Source organism: Thalassophryne amazonica, chromosome 18 (genome assembly GCF_902500255.1).
Source record: "Thalassophryne amazonica chromosome 18, fThaAma1.1, whole genome shotgun sequence".
NCBI lineage: Eukaryota > Metazoa > Chordata > Actinopteri > Batrachoidiformes > Batrachoididae > Thalassophryne > Thalassophryne amazonica.
Window position 1 is genome coordinate 33,758,453 of NC_047120.1, and position 23,550 is coordinate 33,782,002.

Sequence of the window (23,550 nt, forward strand, 5' to 3'; positions counted from 1 at the left end):
CTCTGTAACGTCATTGTTATTGTCACGGTGTAAAAGCTCCAGATGTGTCGCCTGCTCTTTACGTTTGTAGTTTTTGCTGAAGGTATCGAGCATTTCCACTTTAAGAATGTTTTGAGGCCAAATAGCTCCCAAACTATGATTAATACCAAAGATGCCTCAGTAACCCGCAAGCACCCTTATCTCTTTGTCACACACACAGCCTTGGCTGTCTGACAGCAATTAACTATGCAGTACCACTGCATTTTCCATATCCGAAGCTAACACACACACACACACACACACAACATTCCAGTTTGGAGGTAGATACAAAAACAACAGAGGCAGAAGCAGAACCAGATAATCAATCACTGGTCGCCAAGTCAGCTTTATAAAAAGCAAGTTTGTGATTTATTTATCTGTTTATTTATTTTTAAATAAGGTATTTTTCCAGAGTTTTAAGATGCACCTGTTAAAAAATTAATGTTGGTGGGGGGTGAAATGATACTTTAGTTGCACAGAGTATACGTTGCACCTTTGTCTGTGTTATCAATTCTTTAATTTGGGATTTTTGTGCATTGTTGAAGTGTATTTTTTAACCATTAAAAGTGTGCAGCCTTTGGGTTTTTTAAGGTTTTAGTCATAAAAACAAATTTCTTTGGCACCGCTATAATTTTAATTTATTAGACTTTAAATAGGGGATTCATATATGACATTATCCATATGATCAAAATTCAACACTGTCTAGAAAAAGTTTATAAATAGTTCCCCTGAATGGCAAAATTTCAAAATAACAGACACACATTGAACTACCTGTACAATCTGTGATAGTGGCGTCATAGCTCACGGGGGGCTTCATGCAACTTGCATGAGGGATGCTGGATAGCACATGGTGACAGCCAATCAGAATAGAGATGCACGGTAATGTCATATGGTTGGTCACTCAAGCAGCATAATCCAAGATGGCAGAAAAATGCTCCGAAATGACTTATTTCTGTAGACGAAGTCTGTGAGAAAGTATCGGACGGTTTTAATTTTTTTCAAAAAACCATATGGATTTGAATCACGTGTGATTGCATCAGCCAAGCTTGAACCTTCGTGCGCATGTGTGAGTTTTTCACACCTGTCGGTTGCGTCATTCGCCTGTGAGCAGGCTTTGTGTGAGCAGTGGCTGTCTTGATCCGGTATGTCATCTGACTAGCACAGGAATTGTGAAAAGATGGGGACATCAGCACTTTTTTGGCACATTAAGACAGACGTGCGGAGGAGGAGCATGGCGCAAAGCAACGCCGTGATGAAGCCTTCCAGGACATGTTGGGGCATGTCCAGGTCATGCAAATCACAATCGGATAATCACACGACTGAAAAGCAACCGGAATCCATCTGAAATCCACCTGAAAGCCGTTCCTGTGAGACCAACACCGAGGTGGTTTTTGTCCCGCATAATGACGGCTCCGTGCGCGTCCCTCCGCTTTCTTTCCATGAAAAAAACTCCTGTAACAGTGGAATGTGCCAAAAAAGTGCTGATGTCCACGTCTCCTGCCTTTGTTGAAGTCAAACGAGGTCCCGGAACAACAAAGCCTTCACGTTGGAAATGATCTGGTTGTTTCAGTGGGGTCTGAGCATGTCGATCAGTGCTGGGAGTGCGCCGCGCTCTCAGCAGTTGTGGGCCATCCTTAAAGCGGCAGTAACACTCCTTAATCTGTATAATCCCCATAAAATCGTCCCTGAAAGCCATATTAATTTTCTGAACGGTGTCCACCTGGAGGTCTCTCACAGTTTCTGGCAAAAAATTCATGCAGCAAAGCTCCAAATCGTTCAGACATTTATTTGCAATAAAAATCCGACGAGAGGGGTGGACCAGTGCTCACACAAAGCCTGCTCACAGGTGAATGACGCAACCGACAGGCGTGAAAAAACTCACGCATGCACACGAAAGTTCAAGCTTGGCTGATGCAATCACACGTGATTCAAATCCATATGGTTTTTGAAAAAAATAAAAAAGTCCGATACTTTTCTCACAGACCTCGTAAATATAATATGTTTCTCATATATTTTGTAAAAGTTAGAAAGAAATAAAACTTCTAAATCTAAAAGCACTGTTTTTTGTAATCAGATAACACCTCTGAAGTGATTTACAAGCACTCGTGTATGTCAGCATGCATGCTACGTGCACACGCATCACTCAAGGTCAAACGTAAGTTCCGGTAATTTCAAAACCTCATGTGTGTGCACACGCACATCTTCCTGCAGACAGTGTCAAAAGGAAAGCAATATATTAGTTTTGAATTCCCCTGAGGTACATATGTTCTCATCGTTAAAGTGAGCTGTAATTTTGAAAGACATTTCAAAAACAAGGGCAATCTGAGATTTCTGATGTCCGCCAATTGGGATCTGTGGTGCAAATGGTGAGAATCTATGAAGTAGGTTTTTTGTTTTGTTTGTTTGTTTGTTTATGTAATCCTTTCATATTCCAAAGCCTATATAAAGTGAATATGGATCCGGATCCAGATCACCTCAAAAATTTAATGGAGTCTTCCATGGCCTAATATCTATCTGTGGTGAAGATTTCATACACAGCAAAATCACCAGTGTTAAATTAACACTGACAGTGTACATATGGTCCCACTCTGACTGGAGTGGGACCATATGTACACTGGCAATGTTAATTTAACACTGGTGATTTCACTGTGTACAAATCTGTGCAGTAGTTTTGATCTAATCCTGTTAACAGACAGACAGGCAAATAAAATAAACACAGATTATTTTATTACATCCTTAGTGGACGTAATAAACTGACATTACTGCTTGGATTTCAGTAGAAACTAAATTTTGTCAGTTTTCTGAAATTTGAAAGCCCGCACAGCTTTATTCCTTTTATTATTAGCGTTTGATTCATGGGAAAATCCTATATAAATATTCCTTACAGCAATCATGATAACAATTTTCCGGTATATAATTTGCACCAGAGTATAAATCGCAGGAAACACCCAAACTAGTAAAAAAAACAATGCTCAACTTATACTCAGGAAAAATATGTTTCTTACACAGTCAGAGTTCTTTGAGGGGCTGACTTCCTGCTTTGACTTTTTTTTTTTTTTTTTTGCTAAACGGCATCAATAAATAAACTGATGAATACGTCATGTGTATGTAATATAACATATTTTTACATCTTTTTAATTTCATCATGTTACAACATTTTTAATCCACATTAATGTTTATTTCTAAATTTAAACATACCTATGCTCCCAACATGCCTTCTTTATTTTCATTATGATAGATGTTTGACTGTTTTCACATTTACTGCTGCCCCAGGAAACAGTCAGTGCTATAAACTGTGGGTAATTCCCTTAGGCAGATCTGCAAAAATGGTTGAAAATGTGCTCCTGAGAGCCCTCATACCATGGGACAGATTCTCACGGTCTTTGCAGGAATGCGCTTCAAAGTCTATATAGATAGATAGATAGATAGATAGATTGATTTGGGTATTAAGCTGAAGCGTTTTAGCCATGCCAATGCTCCCCAGAACCATTTTACTGAAAAAAGTGTGAGTTACCTAAATGACATGGTGAGATGGTGAGGAGATTTGCTCATTAATGTCAGCGACATGAAACATATTACTTACTGCTGTTGTAAATTATATTGATCAGTCAATAAATCTATTGATCTTGATAATACAGAAGTTTCTGTTCTTGATATTCTACTTAGCAATGCTATTTTAATGTTTAATAAACCCACATGTATGTACCATTAAAGCTTGCAATAGTTTATCATTAACAAATTGTATCAGTCTATTTAACGTACCTTCAGCTTAAGACCTTCATACACCCAAGAAATTTTGAACTATGGTGTATCTGGGGGTCCCAAAAAGGGGAGAATAAGTAGGGGCCCATGATTGACAGGCACCCAGAGAGGCCCCTAATACTATTATAATACTGAAAAAAATAATATGGAGGATGGCCCTGTAAGAGTTCTTTTCATGGGGCCCAAAATCCCTGGCGGTGCCCCTGAGTGTATCGACACATTATATTTACATCAATCTACGTTGATGTTCGGCCCAAGGCTTTGCCTTAGTTATATTAAAGATGAATTTGTTATATTGAGTGATTTTAAAGAGTTGCTTAATTTGGGATGACAATTTTCCACCTTGGTGGACAATAAAGAATTATTCTATTCTATTCTATGATTGTTGAGGGACTATTTTGTTGTTTTGGGCTCGCTTTTGGGAGCAGCATGGTGAATTAGTGGTTAGCACTGTTGGCTCACAGCAAGAAGATTATGGGTTCGATTCCCACCTGTGGCCTTTCTGTGTGGAGTTTGCATGTTCTCCCCGTGTTTGTGTGGGTTACCTCCGGGTGCTCCGGAGGTAACCCACATCCAAAGACATGCAGGTTAGGTGCACTGGAAACTTAAAAAAAATTCTCCATAGGTGTGCGTGTGGGTTTGACCGTGTTTGTTTGTCTATATGTGGCCCTGCGACAGACTGGTGTCCTGTCCAGGGTGTAGCCCACCTCACGCCCCATGACTTCTGGGATAGGCTCCAGTCCCCTGTGACCTTCAACTGGCGTAAGCGGTTGAAGATGAGTGGGTTCGCATTTGCAGAGGCAGGTTGCTTGGTTCTCTCAAAATCTGGCAACACTGTTAGAAAAAAATAGTCTGTCTCTTTAAGAATGTGACACTGGAGGAAACTGAAAGTTAAGTAACTTTTGTTGTGAAAGAGTAAAACTTGGTCTTGTCAGTCATCTCTCAGACACACACTCAAGTAAGTTGTTTTAACAAAGTTAAAGTTTTAATGAACTTGTAAGAGGTTGCCATTTTAAACAGTTATTGAGTTATTGTTATTGAGAAATACTGTTTGCATGAGGAATTCTGCTCATGTGATTTTTTGTGTTTTTATTCAAATATTCTTTTATGGAATGTGTTTTGCAGAAATGGCCTCCGGCAGCAGTCTCTTTTCTGAAGAGCATTTTCAGTGTGCCATATGTTTGGAAGTGTTCCAGCAGCCAGTTTCCACTCCATGTGGTCATAACTTCTGCATGTCCTGTCTCACAGCTTACTGGGACAACTCGGTTGTCTGCCAGTGTCCACTCTGTAAGACAACCTTTGACAGGAAGCCTGTTCTCGGGGTCAACACTTTCATTTCTGATCTTGTTGAGCAATTCAAGGCGGTGGAATTGACAGTCGGCGTCACCCAGAGCCAAAATCCACAGCCGGTGAATGCTGTGCTGTGTGATATCTGCATAGTCAATAGAAAAGAGGCGATAAAATCCTGTATAAACTGTTTGACGTCTTACTGCACCACACATCTAGAGCCACACCAGAGAGTGGCCGGTCTGAAGAGGCACGCACTAATCAACCCTCTGGAGAACCTGGAGGAGAGAGTCTGTAAGGAGCACAACATGCTGCTGAAGGCGTTTTGTAAAAACGACATGGGCCTACTGTGCGATGTTTGCATTGCTGTAGGCCATGCCAACCATGAGAGCATTCCCCTGCCCCAGGCACACCAAGAGACGAAGGTTATGCTGGTGAAGTTGGAGGCTAAAGTGCAGCAGATGATCCAAGAGAGGCTGCAGCAGTTCAGCACAGTAAAGGAGTCGGTGAAGCTCTGCAAAGATGTCGTAGCAAACAGTGTGCAGGACTTGGACACTCTGATGTCTGACATTCAGAAATGCCAGGCAGAGCTCTTCAGCGTGGTCAAGGAGAAGGAAAATCTGGCCAGGAAGCAAGCGGATGATTTTGTTAACAACATGGAACAGAAGATCGCCATATTTCAGAGTGGAACCATAAAAATACTAGAGCTGATGCAGACTAAAGACTCCTTAAAATTCCTCCAGAGGCTTCCCAACCTGTCTGGTCTCTTCCACCCAATGGGGCTGTCTGCCTTCAGCTTTAACAGTGACCTTGAAGTTCAGTGCCTAAAGACATCTCTGAGCCAGTTGATATCTCAAATGCTAGTTATACTGACTAAAATAAATGAGGAGAAAAATAAGTTCTCCAAAGGTGCAGATGTGCCAAACACATTTTTGAAGGCTGTACAGAAGTTTGAGGTGACTTTTGAGCTTGACCCAAATACAGCGCACCATCAGCTCATCCTGTCCAAAGACGGCAAACAGGTGAGATACAGCACCCAAATCCAAAGATTGTCAAAAAGTGAGAGTAGATTCACCAACCTACTTGGTGTTCTGGGGAACAGAGGCTTCTCCTCATGCAAGTTCTACTTTGAGGTCCATGTTGGTCAAAAGACTGAGTTTGTTGTAGGCGTGGCCACAGCATCCATCCGCAGGTATGGGTCAGTCACACGGACTCACAACTCTGGACTCTGGGCCATCTGGTTCATGCGCGATAGGTTTGAATCCCATAGTTCCCCCTTCGTGTCGGTGCACTGGGGGAAAGTGCAGCGGGTTGGAGTGTTTGTGGACTACACTGGACGTCACATTGCTTTCTATGATGTACACACCACAACCCTGATTCACTCGTTCACTCAGTGTGTCTTCACAGAGGCGTTGTATCCATACTTTAATCCTTGCGATAATGAACATGGTTCAAACTGGGATCCAATGGTAATCGTTCCTGTCAATCATCCCGCTTGAACACAGAGCACACGCTCCGCCATCCAGTAGGCACCCGATTTTCTCAAATGGAATCAGATCCGATGTTCCGTAATAGCAGCAGGTGCATGAGGAATTATGTATTTGTTTTGTAATTCTGGGAAAAACTTGGAGTGTTTTAAAATGCACTAAAATATAAATTAACTTTTGGAGGCTTAACAGAATTTGAGGCAGATATTTGATAACTTCACCTCTGTGCAAAAATATGTAAAATGTAGTTTTTCATTTTTCTGTTACACTGGTTAACACTATTTCTTGCATGTAGTTTTTAATGGATTTTGGGTAATTTGGCAGCGCTGAATCAGAATCTGGTCTTAGTTTTTTTCCAATCAGATTACGTTTTTGAGATATGAAAATATATTTCTCGCATCACGCATTGAAGCAAAAACTGCAGTCTTGCACACCTCTTTGGTGCCATAAACAATATTACGGCTCTTGTTCACATTTCGTGAACCTGGTTTCAAAAATATCAAAGTCAAAGTTAACTTTATTATCCCAGAAGGGAAATTCAGATGGTCAAGGTGCGTATAATACAGACAACGTCAGACAAGATAGACAAACTTAAAAACAGATAAATAAATAAAAAACAGATAAATACACCCCCTCCCCCATGCCTCTCTGGCTCCTCTCCACACAGCTTAAGCCCCTTTCACACCGGGGCTGCTCCCAATTGCTCTCCTGTGGCGTCATGACGACGCAGGAATTTCTGCATCAGGTGCACGCAGCAGGGGGCCGAGAGGAGGTGAGAATGCAGCCTGCAGGTTCTCTGCACAGAGAAGTCAGAGTGCACAGTTTGGCTGCAGACAGACTGTGCACTCTGACTTCTCTTCTACTTGTAGTGCTCAGCTGCAGGGCTGCACTCTGAGTTCTGTAATACAACCCCTGGCAAAAATTATGGAATCACCGGCCTCGGAGGATGTTCATTCAGTTGTTTAATTTTGTAGAAAAAAATCAGATCACAGACATGACACAAAACTAAAGTCATTTCAAATGGCAACTTTCTGGCTTTAAGAAACACTATAAGAAATCAGGAAAAAAAATTGTGGCAGTCAGTAACGGTTACTTTTTTAGACCAAGCAGAGGGAAAAAAATATGGAATCACTCAATTCTGAGGAAAAAATTATGGAATCATGAAAAACAAAAGAACGCTCCTACACATCACTAGTATTTTGTTGCACCACCTCTGTTTTTTATAACAGCTTGCAGTCTCTGAGGCATGGACTTAATGAGCGACAAACAGTACTCTTCATCAATCTGGCTCCAACTTTCTCTGATTGCTGTTGCCAGATCAGCTTTGCAGGTTGGAGCCTTGTCATGGACCATTTTCTTCAACTTCCACCAAAGATTTTCAATTGGATTAAGATCCGGACTATTTGCAGGCCACAACATTGACCCTATGTGTCTTTTTGCAAGGAATGTTTTCACAGTTTTTGCTCTATGGCAAGATGCATTATCATCTTGAAAAATGATTTCATCATCCCCAAACATCCTTTCAATTGATAGGATAAGAAAAGTGTCCAAAATATCAACGTAAACTTGTGCATTTATTGATGGTGTAATGACAGCCATCTCCCCAGTGCCTTTACCTGACATGCAGCCCCATATCATCAATGACTGTGGAAATTTACATGTTCTCTTCAGGCAGTCATCTTTATAAATCTCATTGGAACGGCACCAAACAAAAGTTCCAGCATCATCACCTTGCCCAATGCAGATTCGAGATTCATCACTGAATATGACTTTCATCCAGTCATCCACAGTCCATGATTGTTTTTCCTTAGCCCATTGTAACCTTGTTTTTAATGATGGCTTTCGTTTAGCTTTTCTGTATGTAAATCCCAGTTTTCTGTCTTGACGCTTTGATGTCTTCCTTGGTCTACCAGTATGTTTGCCTTTAACAACCTTCCCATGTTGTTTGTATTTGGTCCAGAGTTTAGACGCAGCTGACTGTGAACAACCAACATCTTTTGCAACATTGCGTGATGATTTACCCTCTTTTAAGAGTTTGATAATCCTCTCCTTTGTTTCAATTGACATCTCTCGTGTTGGAGCCATGATTCATGTCAGTCCACTTGGTGCAACAGCTCTCCAAGGTGTGATCACTCCTTTTTAGATGCAGACTAACGAGCAGATCTGATTTGATGCAGGTGTTAGTTTTGGGGATGAAAATTTACAGGGTGATTCCATAATTTATACCTCAGAATTGAGTGAGTCCATATTTTTTTCCCTCTGATTGGTCTAAAAAAGTAGCCGTTACTGACTGGCACAATTTTTTTTTCTTGATTTCTTATAGTGTTTCTTAAAGCCAGAAAGTTGCCATTTGAAATGACTTTAGTTCTGTGTCATGTCTGTGGTCTGCTTTTTTTCTACAAAATTAAACAACTGAATGAACATCCTCCGAGTCCGGTGATTCCATAATTATTGCCAGGGGTTGTAGTTTATCCTTCCTCCCTTGACCGTGAGATGCACTTGATGTTGACATGTCCTGGACATGTCCTTTTTTAACTGTGACGAGAGAGTCTGAGCAGAGAAAGGAACTAACTGCCTGCAGACATTTTTTTTCTTTTCTTTCCTCCTTTGACCGCGAGATGCGCGCGCACGAACGGACCGTCAAGCAAATGTGGAGATGTCTGGAGTTCTACTTGATGTTGACATGTCCTGTCTCAGGACTTATGTCCTTTTTTGTCCTTTTTTAACTGTGATGTGAGACTTTGAGCAGAGAACAAGGAACTAATGCCTGCAGCCAGACTTTTTTTTTCTTTTAATTGTTCACATGTGCGTGCGTGAACGAACGTCCATGAGTGGACTAGAGATGTCCGGACTTTTTACTGGATATTTCTGGCAATCAGTCTGCATTTTTTTTCTTCAGCGTGTAGTTTTTACTGCATTAAGTACACGGTATAAAATGATCCTGCCTGACTTATACTGTGGGAACAATGGAACACAGCAGGAATCATAAATTGGCTTCGAGTCACGCCGGGTAATGCCTCTTTGCCCCTGCTTGCACTGGAACCACTTCCTTTCTGCGTCGAGCACAGGACGCCAAAAAAATTAAACAGGTTTAATTTTTCGGCGCCCGACTTGCTTCCTCCTTTGCGCCCTTGTGCTGTTGTGACACCGAGCTGCATCGTCTCGGCACCGAGTTGCTTCCACGCGTCGTCGTCATAATGACGCACGGCGCAACTGGGAGCAACCGGGAGCAGCCCCGGTGTGAAAGGGGCTTTAGCTGCTGCATACCACACACACACACACACACACACACAGTACTACAGTGTCAAGTCCTCTGCTGAGAACTGTGTCTTTCATTAACAATTCTAATTGTAGAGGGAACAAATGACTTGCTGAACCTGGTTGTCCTTATTTTCCTTTGTAGTAGCCTCCCCTTACCACGTTGGCTTAACTGAAATCTCTTATGTAAAGGGTGGGTACTGTCTGCAAGAATACTTTCAGCCTTGTGTAGTATGATATCTTGAAACAGCTGAGCAGCTGATGTTGGATTGCACCCAATTATCCTACTAGCTGTTTTAATAATACGTTGCAATATATCCTGATCTTGTTTACGCATACTACCAAAGACACAGACCAGACCAAAGGACAAGACACTCTGAAGTACAGACTTCTTATATAACTCTAAAATGTAGGTGTCAACACTAAAACTATGCAATTTTCTTAGGAAATGTGTGTGACGTGTTAATGACCTTAGCAGATGAGATGGCCTGATTAAATCTATCCTGCTGAGTACGATTTAACAGGAAGCTATTAATCCATGTAATGAGTCTTGGGTTAACACCTAACTTAACCAGTTTGTCTACCAGTAGGTGGGGTTGGATGGTGTTGAATGCGCTGCTGAAATCAATGAAAACAATCTTTACAAAGCTGTGAGGCTCCTCTAGGTTTTCAGCTTGAAACAGGCTGACGACGGCGCCTGAGAGCGCTGCACGACGTCTCGCTCCGTGGGAAGTCCTTAAAGCGACAGTATCACCTCAAAATCTCTCATCAGCCGTTAAAAGTTTCACCGAAAACCAGCTTAATTTTTCGAACCGTGTCCAGTTCGATGTGTCTCACAGGTTTAGAAAAAATTTTGATCAAACAAAGCGCCAGTCTCTCAGCAACTTCTCAGACAAAGGAATTCCGACGAGGGGCTGGACGACTCCTCCCATAAGGAGTGCTCACAGGCGAATGACGTTACCGACAGGCGTAGAAAAACTCACGCATGCGCACGAGGGTTCAAGCATGTCTGACGTAAAAACATATGAATGAAATCCATATAGTTTTTGAAAAAATAAAAAGGACCTATACTTTATTGACAGACCTCGTATGCTTTAGAAGCTGCTTTTGTGCATGATTAGTGGCGTCGAACCCGTGAGTGAATGCGCAACTTTTGTGTAATCCACCAATAAAGAGCATGCAGATTGCAAAAAAAACAAAAAACAAAAACATGATGATGGAGGAAATCTGAGCACCCCAAAATGACCCTAAATCAGTTCTCAAAGTCCATGCAAGAACATTTTGTTGTTGTTGACCAGTGTTATTAGTATGTCAGTAAAAAAACAAAGATAATTTGCAAAATAAATAAGTCCATTATATTAAAATAACAAAACTTTTCAAAGCTTTATATTTGATCTTTTTGTGTGATTTAGGATGTTTTCCTTATTATTTTCACCCTCTGGTGTAGGTGATTTTTTTAAACTTGTGCACAATAATGTATATTTATGTTTATGACTTAAGACTTTATGTTTATGACTTTGTTTTATGACTTAAAATGAATGGATTTGATTCTGTATGTAATGTAGAAAGTTAAGAATTTGTTTGGAGTACTGAACAAAAAAGATATTCAGTTGTTTAATGCTTCATGCTCTTTTTGAATTTTATGCACAAAATAATGTGTACTGGTACATTAAAAGGTTATTTCTTTAATATTGGTATAGTATAGCATCTGTTATCAAACATATTTTTGTCTTTTAAATATTTGTTGTTTTTCTGATGACATGCTTTTTATTTATTTTTTTTGGTAGTGCAATGATTTAAACAGTCACTTCTTCTCATTTGATTGTTTAGAAAAACTTCATTCTAATGAAAATTTCTGCAAACCAATAAAAATGTTAATTAAAAAAACATAATGTGTATACACTGTTCTGGAGATAAATTTTTTATTGCTGGTTTCTTTACATTTTTATCAACCAAAAAGCATTACGTAACACTTTTTCCTAAGTGTCTCTGTGTGTGTAGAAACTGTTTTATTACTGTCTGGTTTTAAACCCTTAAATGTTTGTGTGTTTTACTAAAAAAAAAAAAAAATGGTATGTGGTAAAAAAAAAATGGTAAATGAATGGTATGTTCCAGCTTTCACCTCATGAAATATTCGTACCATTGAAAGAATGTAAAAACATTCATTATTTGTATTTTTATATATATATATAAAATTCAGGAAGTCAGGGTGGGCGGCTCAATTTTGCCATTGCGTCTGATGATTAGCTACGAGGGAACACAGTACAATAGAAGTGTCCAAACATGAGCAGCATTAATTGTTCAGTTTGTGGGTGCCACAACAACTAAAGCGGAGGAAACTTTCCCTTTCAGAATGATGTTTTGAACATGGAAATGAGAGATCTGAGTGCTATGGACAAGCATTTAAGTTGTTCCCTCCTTCATCGAAAGGCGCCGATCTCCGGTGCTGGCTAAAGGCGCTGAATTTGAAAAATCCACCCAAATGTCCGTATGTCTGAAAAAACCCACACCACTGCATCCTTATCCAGAGAAATGGTTGGGCTATAACGCTCCATTGAAGAAGCCACGGCGGTTGCTAGTGAGACAAACGGGTAAGCTGTGTTTGTAGCGTTAGCTGCTATATAATTTACCCATTTTCTGGACTTTAATACAAGCAAGCACTGCATGAAATAACACCATATGTATATTAACGTTACGTAATCTTGGCATTATGGTGATACTACTTGTCGGGTAGTATTTTAACTTGATTTAAGGAGATACTGATAGGCTTCTGTGTTTTTATGTGAGTGAAGCGCCACGCAGCGGCTCAAAGCTTGCAGTTGCTCATAGTCAAACCGTCCACGCTGAGTGACAGCACAAAATAGTTAAAAATATCCTGCATACATAATCGAGGGCCACTTTTTCACATCATCCTCCCACTCTGTTATGACCCGTAGGTGAGCCAGAGTCATTCCCTTTGAGCTTTTCAAAAAAGGTTTTTGTTTCTACTCATGTAATATCTTCCATTTTTTTTTTATATTGAAAACACCGCTCACCGGTGTTTCCCCCCAGATAAATATGACCTCTTCATTAAAATGAATTGTAATTTTGCAACATGTTACAAAAATAAACCTACATTGCAAATGAGTTTGACCTTTTTAAGGTCAGCAAAGATAGATGGATGATACATGACTTTAGTGTTTCACAGTAGCCATAGGCGCATAAAAACAATCCCTAAAAATAGTCCTTTCTAAATGAGTTTGATTTTTCAAGTTCATCTGAGGTCTAAGAGCATGTAAGCAATAGAAAAGTGTTTTTTGCTTCATACTAGTGTCTAATAATATCCATGGGTGTATCTTCAAATAGAAATACTCATTCCAAATTGCTCCTATGTACTTTATGAGCACTGGGCCAAAATTTGACCTTGGCATGTAACCTTGACCTTTGATTGATTGCTCACAAACTTGAATCACCTTGTTCTTTGAGCTGCACCTCTTCCACCAGGTTTGGTCCAAATTGGCTAAAAACACACAGAATACAAAACTGTACCCCTACATTCACAACCGCTGTTCACGGTGGGTGTAAACATTGAGATGTTGACAGGAAAAAATCTTTCAGAAACACTCAGTAAAGTGCAGTCTTCAGCTGTGGGGGAGCAGGACCTTCAATCATCTTAACACATGTTCCGACACTTTGCCCTGTAAACCTCTAAGGGCCCTGTCCCACTGGCGTTTAGGAGGATTTGCGTATGGATTGCACACACAATTGGCCCATATTCGCCAAACATCCGCAATATCTGTGTAACATGCCTGTATGAGTCGGCTGTCATCCGAACACGCCTGTGATCATCCGCAGAGGCACGCATGTCCGCAGCCAGGATTTTTGAGTAGCTCAAAAATCTGGATGCGGATGACATCCGCCTTACATACTCCATACATACTCAATTCATACACAATATATACTCACTCTATGCGCTGTATATCTGCTGTTAACCGTTGATATCCGCAACTGACGGGGATTTGCGGCTTGGCAGCGGACCGGGACAGTGTGTGTAACAGATATATTGCGTGCCCATCATGTCCACATCACAAACTAAAATATGTTGTAGCAACTGTGTACAGATTGGCCATGAATAAAGCGTTTTTATTACATCTGCTTTGCAGCTGATTTGCGGACAATCTGTGAATGCATAACAAACACGTCACATAAACCCAGTCTTTATGTGGCAGAAAGCGACATACCTTCCAGTCAGTGCCGGTCTGGCTGTGTAAATCCACAAAGATGTAGCTGCTGTAATCCAGGACTTTTATTTAACACCAACAAAAGGAAGAGTTGCTGTTTAGCCACAACTCACGCTGAAGTCTGTTTTCTATGACACTCTCAAAAAAACAAAACAAAACACTGTCTCACACCCCCCGAACGGCTTCCCCCCTCCCGCTCCCCAAACTCATCAACAGTTAACCCTCGCATGACAACATGAACAACTCTGTGATCAACTTGTCCAAGTCCAGCACTTCCTCCAGAGGCTGTATTGTTGGTGTGAATAGTGATGCCGAAAGGAGCGAGTGCGCTTATTTATGACCGCAATGCAGATGCCGTGCACGCGCAACACATGCGCGATGCATTCATAATACACCCGTAATACTGCCGTGATAATCTCAATGTGTCGATCAGTTTCCTCACTACACGCGTTATATAACCGTGATTGTTCATCATATATTCGCTATATATTATTAATATATCTGTAATTCATACTGGGACATTTGTCATTTTTGGCCATTTTTGTTGCGGACGACAACGAACGCCTGTAATTTGTGTACTCAATTCATGCGCAATTAATCCTCTCCCCAGCGGGACAGAGCCCTTAACAGCTCACAGCTGACTGACTTTAACTAGCCCCCCCCCCCACACACACACAGACACACATCTGAAATCTAACGATCACGTTTGATTGGAGGATTGCATTAATGTTTGCATTTTCAACGCGTTCAGTCAGTCATCCTCTCATCCTGTGTTCCTCACTGGGACACACGGAAGTCAGACTTCAGACTTAAGATGCTCGCCACACTCGTTGCTAACATCTTCCTTATTGCCACGACAACGATTCTCTCCTCATCGCCATGGGAACACTCAGTCTCCCTGTTCCCATAATCCATTTCCCCTTCACAATGAGGATTTGACACGGTTCACACTTGAAGGCTTACAGTATGTTGGGGGGGGGGGGGGGGGGGGGGTCTGTGGGGGTCGGCTCTTCTGCACAGAACACACATTGCCAATTCACTGGAATATAGAGAAATTTGTATTTTTTTGGAGGAACAACAACAGCAACAAAATCCCCATTTACATTTATGTGGTAAACAGATGCAGCCGATGCGGCTCACTGATGGATTGTTTTAACTGTACGTCGATATCAGTGCAGCCGTTAAAGCGCTGATATTTCAGTGCTGGAAAGGAGCCAGAGAAGGAGCAGTTCATTACTTCCTGCCCCACACCCATCGCGGCCTCCGCGAGCCCCAGAGACACAGAGAGGGGAAAGAGTCATGAAGGAGACGGAGGCATTTCATGCATTTCTGAGTAACAAATGTGGGTTAATGTTGAGGACAAAGAGGACAAAACAGAAAGGACAAAGTAGGAAGAGAGGCAGGATGGAGGGAACGGCTCCAAAGTGCTGCGGCATCTCACCTACCTGAGTTCTGCACCTCGTTTAAGTAACTGTCCTCAGCCACCACCTGCACGGAGACACACATCAGAGGACACAAACGTCAGTGTTTCATCTGCAAAGAGAACCTGTGCACGTGCACGCTAACTAACGCTCACTGCAGCCTTTAAATGTAAAATTCTTAATATGGTATGGGGGCACATTCCTGAACCGCCCAGCAGGTGGCAGCACAACACTTGAAATACTGTACCACCGCTTCTTTCCACAAACTGACATAACCCTTGAATGCATTTGGTGCAATTCTGATTTCAATTCTGGTTAAAATGAATCAACAAGGAGGTTGTCGTGGCGGTCGTTTGTCTGTGAGCAGGATAACTCAAAATTTGAGTGAGCAAATAGATCACATTCTGGGAATTAAGTGAAAAACATTTGGAGATTATCTGTTATATATTCTGGAACTGAGATCCAGAAGAATGTTCGGCACATGGCAACATTTAAGTCAAAAAGTTGTGAGGGGATGCTGATAAAATTTGCTAAGCTCTCTGATTACCTTCTAGTACCAGTGGAGCTTGCGCTCGGAGATTATCACCGCAAAGATTAAAAAAACCTGCAGACTGATTTTCCTGAAGGGTGCTGCCATGAGCCAGTCCGTGGCCCATAATGCAAGAGTTTCTTATATTATTTCATGATAAACTGATAGGAGGAAAATTTTTCTAACAAATAAAACTGTTGTGTGGGCCGCCAGAAGAGGAGGTACTGCTGGCCCACCACCAAAGGGCGCCCTGCCTGAAGTGCGGGCTTCAGGCACGAGAGGGCGCTGCCGCCACGGACACAGCCGGGAGTGACAGCTGTCACTCATTAATTCCTGACAGCTGTCACACATTCTTCATCATCGCACTCCATAAAACCCAGACGTCATCTCCACCTCATTGCCGAGATATCGTACTTCATTGGAGGTAATATCCTCAGCCGTTTGTTTTGCAATATATCTGTATATTGTGAGTGTTTGCAGGAGTACCGGTTCCTCTTTCTGTGGAAGCTGAGTGAGTGCAGGACGGCACTCTTTTCCCCTGAGGAATCACTGCGGTACTCTACAGAATATTGAGTGAGAGGTGGAGGTGGCATTCCCACCGCTGTTGTTACTGGGTGTACACACACCCACACTTGACTGTCTTTGTTCTCGCCAGCAGTACCAGATCCGACAGTCGGGGACGGTGATCACCTGGGAATTCGGGACTTGGCGGCTCCAGTATTCACCAGGTTCTGTGGCGGCGGAAATCGTGTGGTTCCGGCTCTTCTCAGGACAGACGTCTTCTATCCTCGAGCCTGCCCACACGTCACCTTTGTGGATTGACTGTAATTATATTCTGAGATTGTCTGTATGTTCGTTGTGCACATTTCACATTAAATTGTTACTTTTTGGCTCATCTATTGGCCGTTCATTTGCGCCCCCTGTTGTGGGTCCGTGTCACTACACTTTCACAACAAAAACCTTTTAAATAAAAAAGGCGGGGGGGTTGACACCAAATTGGTAGATGGCAGAAAATATGAATTTCAACCAAAGCTGAATATGACTGCTGCGATGTCAACATCGGCCTATCACGAGTCAGGTTAGCGAGATTTATTCTGACAGAATCAACACGTGTTGCATCCAGTGATTGACAGATTCGTGGCGTGGACGAAACAGCCGGTGCTTGTCATCAGACATGTCAATGAAAACTAACATCAGATGAAGCCTTTGTGTGGTTTCATTCCCTGACAGTGGTGCAAGAATGGATTTTTGGGTGTTACAACTGTCCTCTTTGCCAAATTGTTTGTGATACATTTGATGTTCATCAATTTAAAGTGAAAAAAACTTCAGGATCTGTCTTTGATCAGGTTCATTCTGCGTGCGTTAATTGTTTCTTTCTTTCATTTCTTTGTATGATTATGACGATTACTTTCTGGGAGTCAACTGATCTTCGAAATATCCGTTCATCTTTTTATTCAAATGATTAAATTGTTACATTTTGAGTCCAATAGATTTCATCAGCATCACTCTTGTCTAATTGAATATTGGACTGTAACAAATCCACAGACTCATCCAGAGCTACACTACAATTAAACTTATGACTGTTTCTTCTAAGATATGTATGACTGTCAGGCTTCATCAAGATCACTGCCACAGTTTTTCATAAATTAGTAGGAATGTTTTCTTGCTATGCCCACAATAATAATAATAATAATAATCCAGCAATCTGAAACTATCCAACAGACATAGGTGAAAACATATTCTCCTTGGCAACTGTAAAAACTAGGGGTGTACCAATCTGATAGTCTAACTCCACATATGATCGATATTTGCCAAAATTAAAGGACCGGATATCATAAATTAAAAATATAACGCAATGCTAAAATACCCTCGGCCATATGAGCATATTCTTCTTTATAATTTGCAGTTGTTTAATTGGTATCCCAGTGAAATGTATATGTGTATATATATATATATATATATATATACACACACACATTAAGATTATTATTAAGATCCTATTGTCTTACATACAATTTATACATGTTCAATAAAGCCCCTCTATCTATCAATCAATCTATCAATTATAAACAACATTTACGTTTTAACGGTGTCTGCAGGAGGGCACGCGGGTACATGAGCATGCACGCTGGCATCTGCAAAATGTCTTGTAAATCAGCATTTTCAGTTTTAGAAGTGTTTATTTTTCCCTAGTTTTTCCATAAAATATGACAAAGAGGTTATATTTACACACAAAAGAAACAGCATTTGCAACTAGCTAGACTAGCCTGTGATGTCACCATGCTAACATCCGCAAAATATCTTGTAAATAAGTTCAGATGTGTTATCAGGTTCCAAAAACAGTGTTTTCAGTTTTAGAAGTCTTTATTTCTCGCTAGCTTTTACATAATATATGACAAAGAGGTCATATTTACACACAAATTAAATGGAGTTTGCAGCTAGCGAGACCATCACGGTGCTGCTCTACTCTGATTGGCTGTCACCCCTGTTCCTCAAAAGAAAAAAAATGGAACAGAAGGAAATAGAATGTGACTTTTTAATGCAAATTCCACCTGTGACGTCTCTGTTGCACATCTGAGTCGAGTTGAGGGTTATATATGTTTTCTCAGGAAATTATTGCTTTGAGACGGAGAAAAAGGTTTGGGATTGTTATTAGCAGATACTGTGTGATCAGAGGCGATTTTAGACTTCCAGTTTTAGGGGTGCTTAGCACATTTTTAAAATTTTTAAAATCTAGATGTCCAGAAATACAATTTCCCATGATTTCAGAGTGAAAACATTGCTTGTAAAAGCTGCATTCATTGTCAAAATGATTTAAAAAAAAAACCACGTATTAGCAATGGATAACAGCCCATACATAAAATTCCTGCATTCTGGTGCAGTTTATATAACAATTGAATCTCCTAATGTGGTGAGGGCAAATAGTAATCGCAACTTAGGAGCAGGTTTGAAATATTCAGAGGCTGAGTAAAGTATATTATCCTTGTTTTTATATTAGTCTTATGAGCCTATAGTTATTGAAGATTTTTTTATTTCATTTTAACAGATTATTATGTCACAGTACTTAGTACAGAACACTCACCCTGGTATCACCTTTCAGTTACATTTAGACAGTTTTAAGGATTACATAGATTGTGTTTTAGTTTTGGCTATTCATTTATTTATTCTACAAACTGATTGATGTCTCAGTTTTTCTGGCAGCACGCACATCCACATTGTAAGTCATAAAAATACAGTATAGTTGTTATGATCAGTGAGGTTTAGTGCCGTGTGCAGGAGGACCTGGTTTAGCACAGCTCCAGCAGCACTCCACTATGAGGCTGGATAGAGAACACAGATGGTATACTGCACATAAATGGGTTCAGGATAACAAATATATGAATATGAATTATTTATTGAATTAACAGCAAAGCATAGAAAGGACAGACAAGATCTAATGAAGTCCTTAAAAGTAAGAAAAATAAAAATGTGTGACTTAAAAGTCAGAATTCATACCAAAACACCAGTAACACAAGTAAGACACCTCCACAGTCTGATACACATATTCAATTTACCCTTAGCTTCACTTTCCATCCTTTGCTATTCTCAATGTCCATATCTACTATCACATAAGGTCTATAGAGTGAACAAAACTCACCTGAAGCTTTTTTTGCTTTTGGAAACAAATAAAAATACAAAATGAGTTTTATGATTTATGCCTTTTTAGCAGGAATTTAAATTATTCACTTATTATCATGCTGTGCATTAAACTTTGTGGTAACGTTTACTGTCTTAATTCTGAAATGCTTAGTTAAGGACCTTAAGCATTTAAGGTCAGATCTGTGCACATGGCATTTGATGTAGGAGAGGGATTTGTTCATGGAAGCTACACAGATTGAAGGACCAGCACCATTTAGTAGCTGACAAGAGGATTTAGTTGAAAAAAAAAGACAAGTTTATATATATATATATATATGTGTGTGTATATATATATATATATATAGATATATACATATATCTATATATATATATATAGATAGATATATATATATATATACATACATATATGCGTATCGTATACGAGTATATATATATCTATCTATATATATAGATAGATATATATATACTTGTATACGATACGTATATATATATCTATCTATCTATATATATATATATATATATATATATATACTCGTGTACGATACGTATATATATATATATATATATATACTCGTGTACGATACGTATATATATATATGATATATGTATATATATAGAGATATATATATACATGTATATATATATATATTTATTTATTTATTTATTTATTTATTTATTTATTTAGGGGTACTTGAGCACCCCTAAAAGACAATACTGAATCCCCTAAAAATAGGCTAACTCAGCCCCCGCTGTGTTTTAGTGTGTCTAAGATAAATAATTAAACTGTTCAGGGGTCAATTCTATGAATTCATTTATTCATTGAAATTGTTGTTTCCACCAGAAAACCACATTTCCACACCTTCCCATGAGACGCTACTCAGCCTGATGATGTTAGAGTGACAACAGGCGAGCAAGCTGCAGTCCCAACTTGTGTATCGACACGCACGTTTACGTATGTCAGTCATAAAACAGATTATGGAACTAATCAGTCAGGACGATATCACAGCTGCACCACGTGCACGGCCACACACACTTTATGACATTTAATGTGATATTATTTATTTATTTATGTATTTAAATAAATATCAGTGTTAGCCCTAACCCTGAGCCTGCTCAAGTAATAATAATAAATGTATTATTACATTTATGGTCAGTTGGCAGATTAAATTTGCCTGCTTTAGATTAAAATCAGTTGGCTTTAAGGTCAGTAAGCATTTCATTCAGTTTCTTATTCAGTAAACTATATATTCAGTTAATATTCTGTCAACTTTTTTTGTAGCCAAGGACGTAATAAAATCATGGATGTTTATTTATTTATTTGTCTGTCTGTCTGTCTGTTAGGAGTATTGTGTCAAAACTGCTTTATGGATTCTCACCAAATGTTCACCACAGATCGATATTAGGCCATGGAAGACTCAATTAAATTTTGGAGGTATATATATATATTTGTAGTTTAGGGTTAGTTTAAGACCAGGGTTGGGAGTAAGGTTAAGGTTAACAAAGATTAGGTTAGGTTAAGGGGGTTCAGTTAAGTTTAGTTCTATTACATGTGCCTAATTACCAGAGTCTATCTGGTCTGTCTGTTAGCAAGGCAAACAGGAACTGTTGCTAACTTTGTTCAATGCTTCTTTGCTTGAATACTTGAAAGGACAAACAATTCGTAGTGAAGAGAATGGGACCAAACCTGTACACACCGTAGCTAATGCCACATTGCCTTATGTGTAATTATCTGCAAACATCAACTTGTACTAAGTAGGCCTTTATCTAGCTAGCTAGGTATCAGTCACGGACACTAGCTAAAAGTATGATTAAACAATTCTGTCAGCTAATGCTGCATTCAGAACCCTCAGAAGCTCAGACAGATGAGATATAAAAAAAGAAAATCCTTCCTTCCGGAAAAAATGCGTTCATGAGAATACCTCTGAGATAAATACTGATCAATTAACCTAACACAGTGGAGCTAGGCTAATGTTATCTTGTGGTCCAAAAGAAATAGTCAAAGACATTTTTGCTGATGTGTGGTGCAGCTAATGTAATTGTACATAGAATGTGAATATATTACTACATAGTAATATCTCGTAAAAAATTCATTTTAAAGATGCATTTTCTATTAACAACATTGTTGGCTAACCAGTCGCAACCACAGCTGCCTTGGCTGTGATCTCAACTCGGATATCTTGGGTCTCACGAGTCTCACGAGTTTCAGAGTAAAAATTCCAACTGGACGGAAAGTTCAAGCCTCCCTGAGCTGGAGATTGGTTTTACTGACCTTCTGAGGGTTTTGAACACAGTAAGAGTCTGGTTGTAGAAAGTTTATACTTTTTTAAATCAGATTTTTATAAAATAATATGACTAGGTAATATGACAACCACTGCCATCTTGAACATCACTTCCACCATTAACCCCATCTGCTGCATGTAGGACAGTGTCAATTTTTATGCTAATTTTAGTCACCTAAATATTGTAAGATTTTGGTCAAGTAAATCTCCTGTAGATTTAATTGTCTAAAACTAAAACAATTCCGATGACTAAGATTTGACTAAAACTAAATGACATTTTTGTCAAGACTATGACTAAAATAACACTGGCATCACAAAGGAATATGAGTGCAAAATCTAAATCCAACCATTGGATTCAAAGCTAACATGCTTGTAAAATCAACACACTATTACAATTTTCTAAATTAATTAGTTGATGGCTACAAATCAGTATCCCTATGGTCTCAAGAAAATCAGATTAATAATGAAAAGAACACATGGTCACATAAAATAAACTGTTTACCTAAAATATTTTCAGAATACCAGCTTTGATCTTAGAAACACCTTTATCATTTTGACGTATGCAAACGTAGTCTGTGGGCTCTATGACGTATAGTGTTGAGCCTGGATGTAGTCTTGACTGAATCTCCAGTCAATGGCAAGTTCCTGAACTGGTTCCTGTCAGAGGATGAGGATGAGGAGGAAGGGTGCGTGCACGACAGGGTGCGAGTGCGTGTCTGTGCTTAATTGGGCGACGCGCTTGGATGCCAGCGTTAATTGATTTCAGAGCAGACTGAATAAATGAGCGCGGAGTGTCGTTCTGAGCTCGCTTTGTTGTGATGAATAAAATAAAAACAAACGCCAGCAGTACTTCTTTGTAGATTATTAATCTGTTAATCAGGTTTCTGTGAAACATCCTCCTGCACAGTTAGTGTGACGTCACGGGACGTGACCCTGCCTTCAGAAATTCACAAAACAGCTTATTATTATTATTATTATTATTATTATTATTATTATTATTATTATTATTATTATTATTATTTATGTAAGGCTACAAAATAACACACGTGAACTCCGTCAGCATCCTCACGTACCTCCGCTAAGAGCGGCAGCCAGAGGCAGGCGGCTCCGATCAGGCGCAGCATTTCCCGGCTGGTTGCGGCCATCCTGATCCTTCACACACGCTGTGGCCGTGTCAGAGCCACAAACCCTGCCGCTCCTCTCCCATGTCTGTGACACTGTGTCCGTGAGAGGAGGCGACGCTCTGAAACGAGCTGATGGTGGTACGTGGGAGGTTTTACGCGCAGGATGAAGGGCGCGGCACGGGGATGGAGCGCAGCGCGCGCACACCAATCCTGGCTGAAATCGTGTTGAGCTCTGCAAAAAAAAAAAAAAAAAAAAAACTGCTATTCTCTCTCTCTCTCTCTCTCTCTCTCTCTCTCTCCCCTCCCCTCCTTTATCAGTTTGGGTTTGGCGCAGTGGCGGTTCGAGCTGGGGGGGAGACGGAGCCATTTCCCGTATTAACTATAGGCTCTTTCTATGGCCAAACCTTTAAAGATGAGTCTACAATTTAAGTTTGTGCTTTAGAAATAAAATTCTGTCAGCTCCTGCTCATCCACAGCCTGGAACACCATGGCAATTTGACAAAAGACATGTTGCCGGGATGTCCTG

General features: G+C 40.1%; 2 protein-coding genes and 1 long non-coding RNA gene across 3 annotated transcripts in view; 1 reads left to right on the forward strand and 2 right to left on the reverse strand.

The window, feature by feature from the left end:
• Positions 1-23,327, reverse strand: part of si:ch73-127m5.1 (neurotrypsin) — a 55,664-nt gene extending 32,337 nt beyond the window's left edge. The window contains exons 1-2 of the mRNA XM_034194693.1: positions 22,974-23,327; positions 15,478-15,520 (exon numbers count right to left, since the gene is read on the reverse strand). Of these exons, the coding sequence (XP_034050584.1) occupies positions 15,478-15,520; positions 22,974-23,045 (115 nt within the window). The 5' untranslated portion in view covers positions 23,046-23,327. The remainder of the gene's footprint in view (positions 1-15,477; positions 15,521-22,973) is intronic.
• LOC117531575 lies at positions 93-10,596 on the reverse strand. The gene is made up of 2 exons (XR_004566648.1): positions 9,822-10,596; positions 93-236 (listed from the first exon to the last, which is right to left on the reverse strand). It is a non-coding gene; the product is annotated as an uncharacterized LOC117531575 (long non-coding RNA).
• On the forward strand, positions 4,687-7,337 carry LOC117531570 (E3 ubiquitin-protein ligase TRIM38-like). The gene is made up of 2 exons (XM_034194691.1): positions 4,687-4,738; positions 4,906-7,337. The coding sequence occupies exon 2, from the start codon at positions 4,908-4,910 to the stop codon at positions 6,564-6,566; it is 1,659 nt and encodes a 552-aa protein (XP_034050582.1). The 5' UTR covers positions 4,687-4,738; positions 4,906-4,907; the 3' UTR covers positions 6,567-7,337.
• Positions 23,328-23,550: the final 223 nt, after the last annotated feature.

What these genes read in the sequence shown, in the direction of transcription:
- LOC117531570 (XM_034194691.1), top strand. Translation starts at nt 4,908, where the DNA reads ATGGCCTCCGGCAGCAGTCTCTTTTCTGAAGAGCATTTTCAGTGTGCC.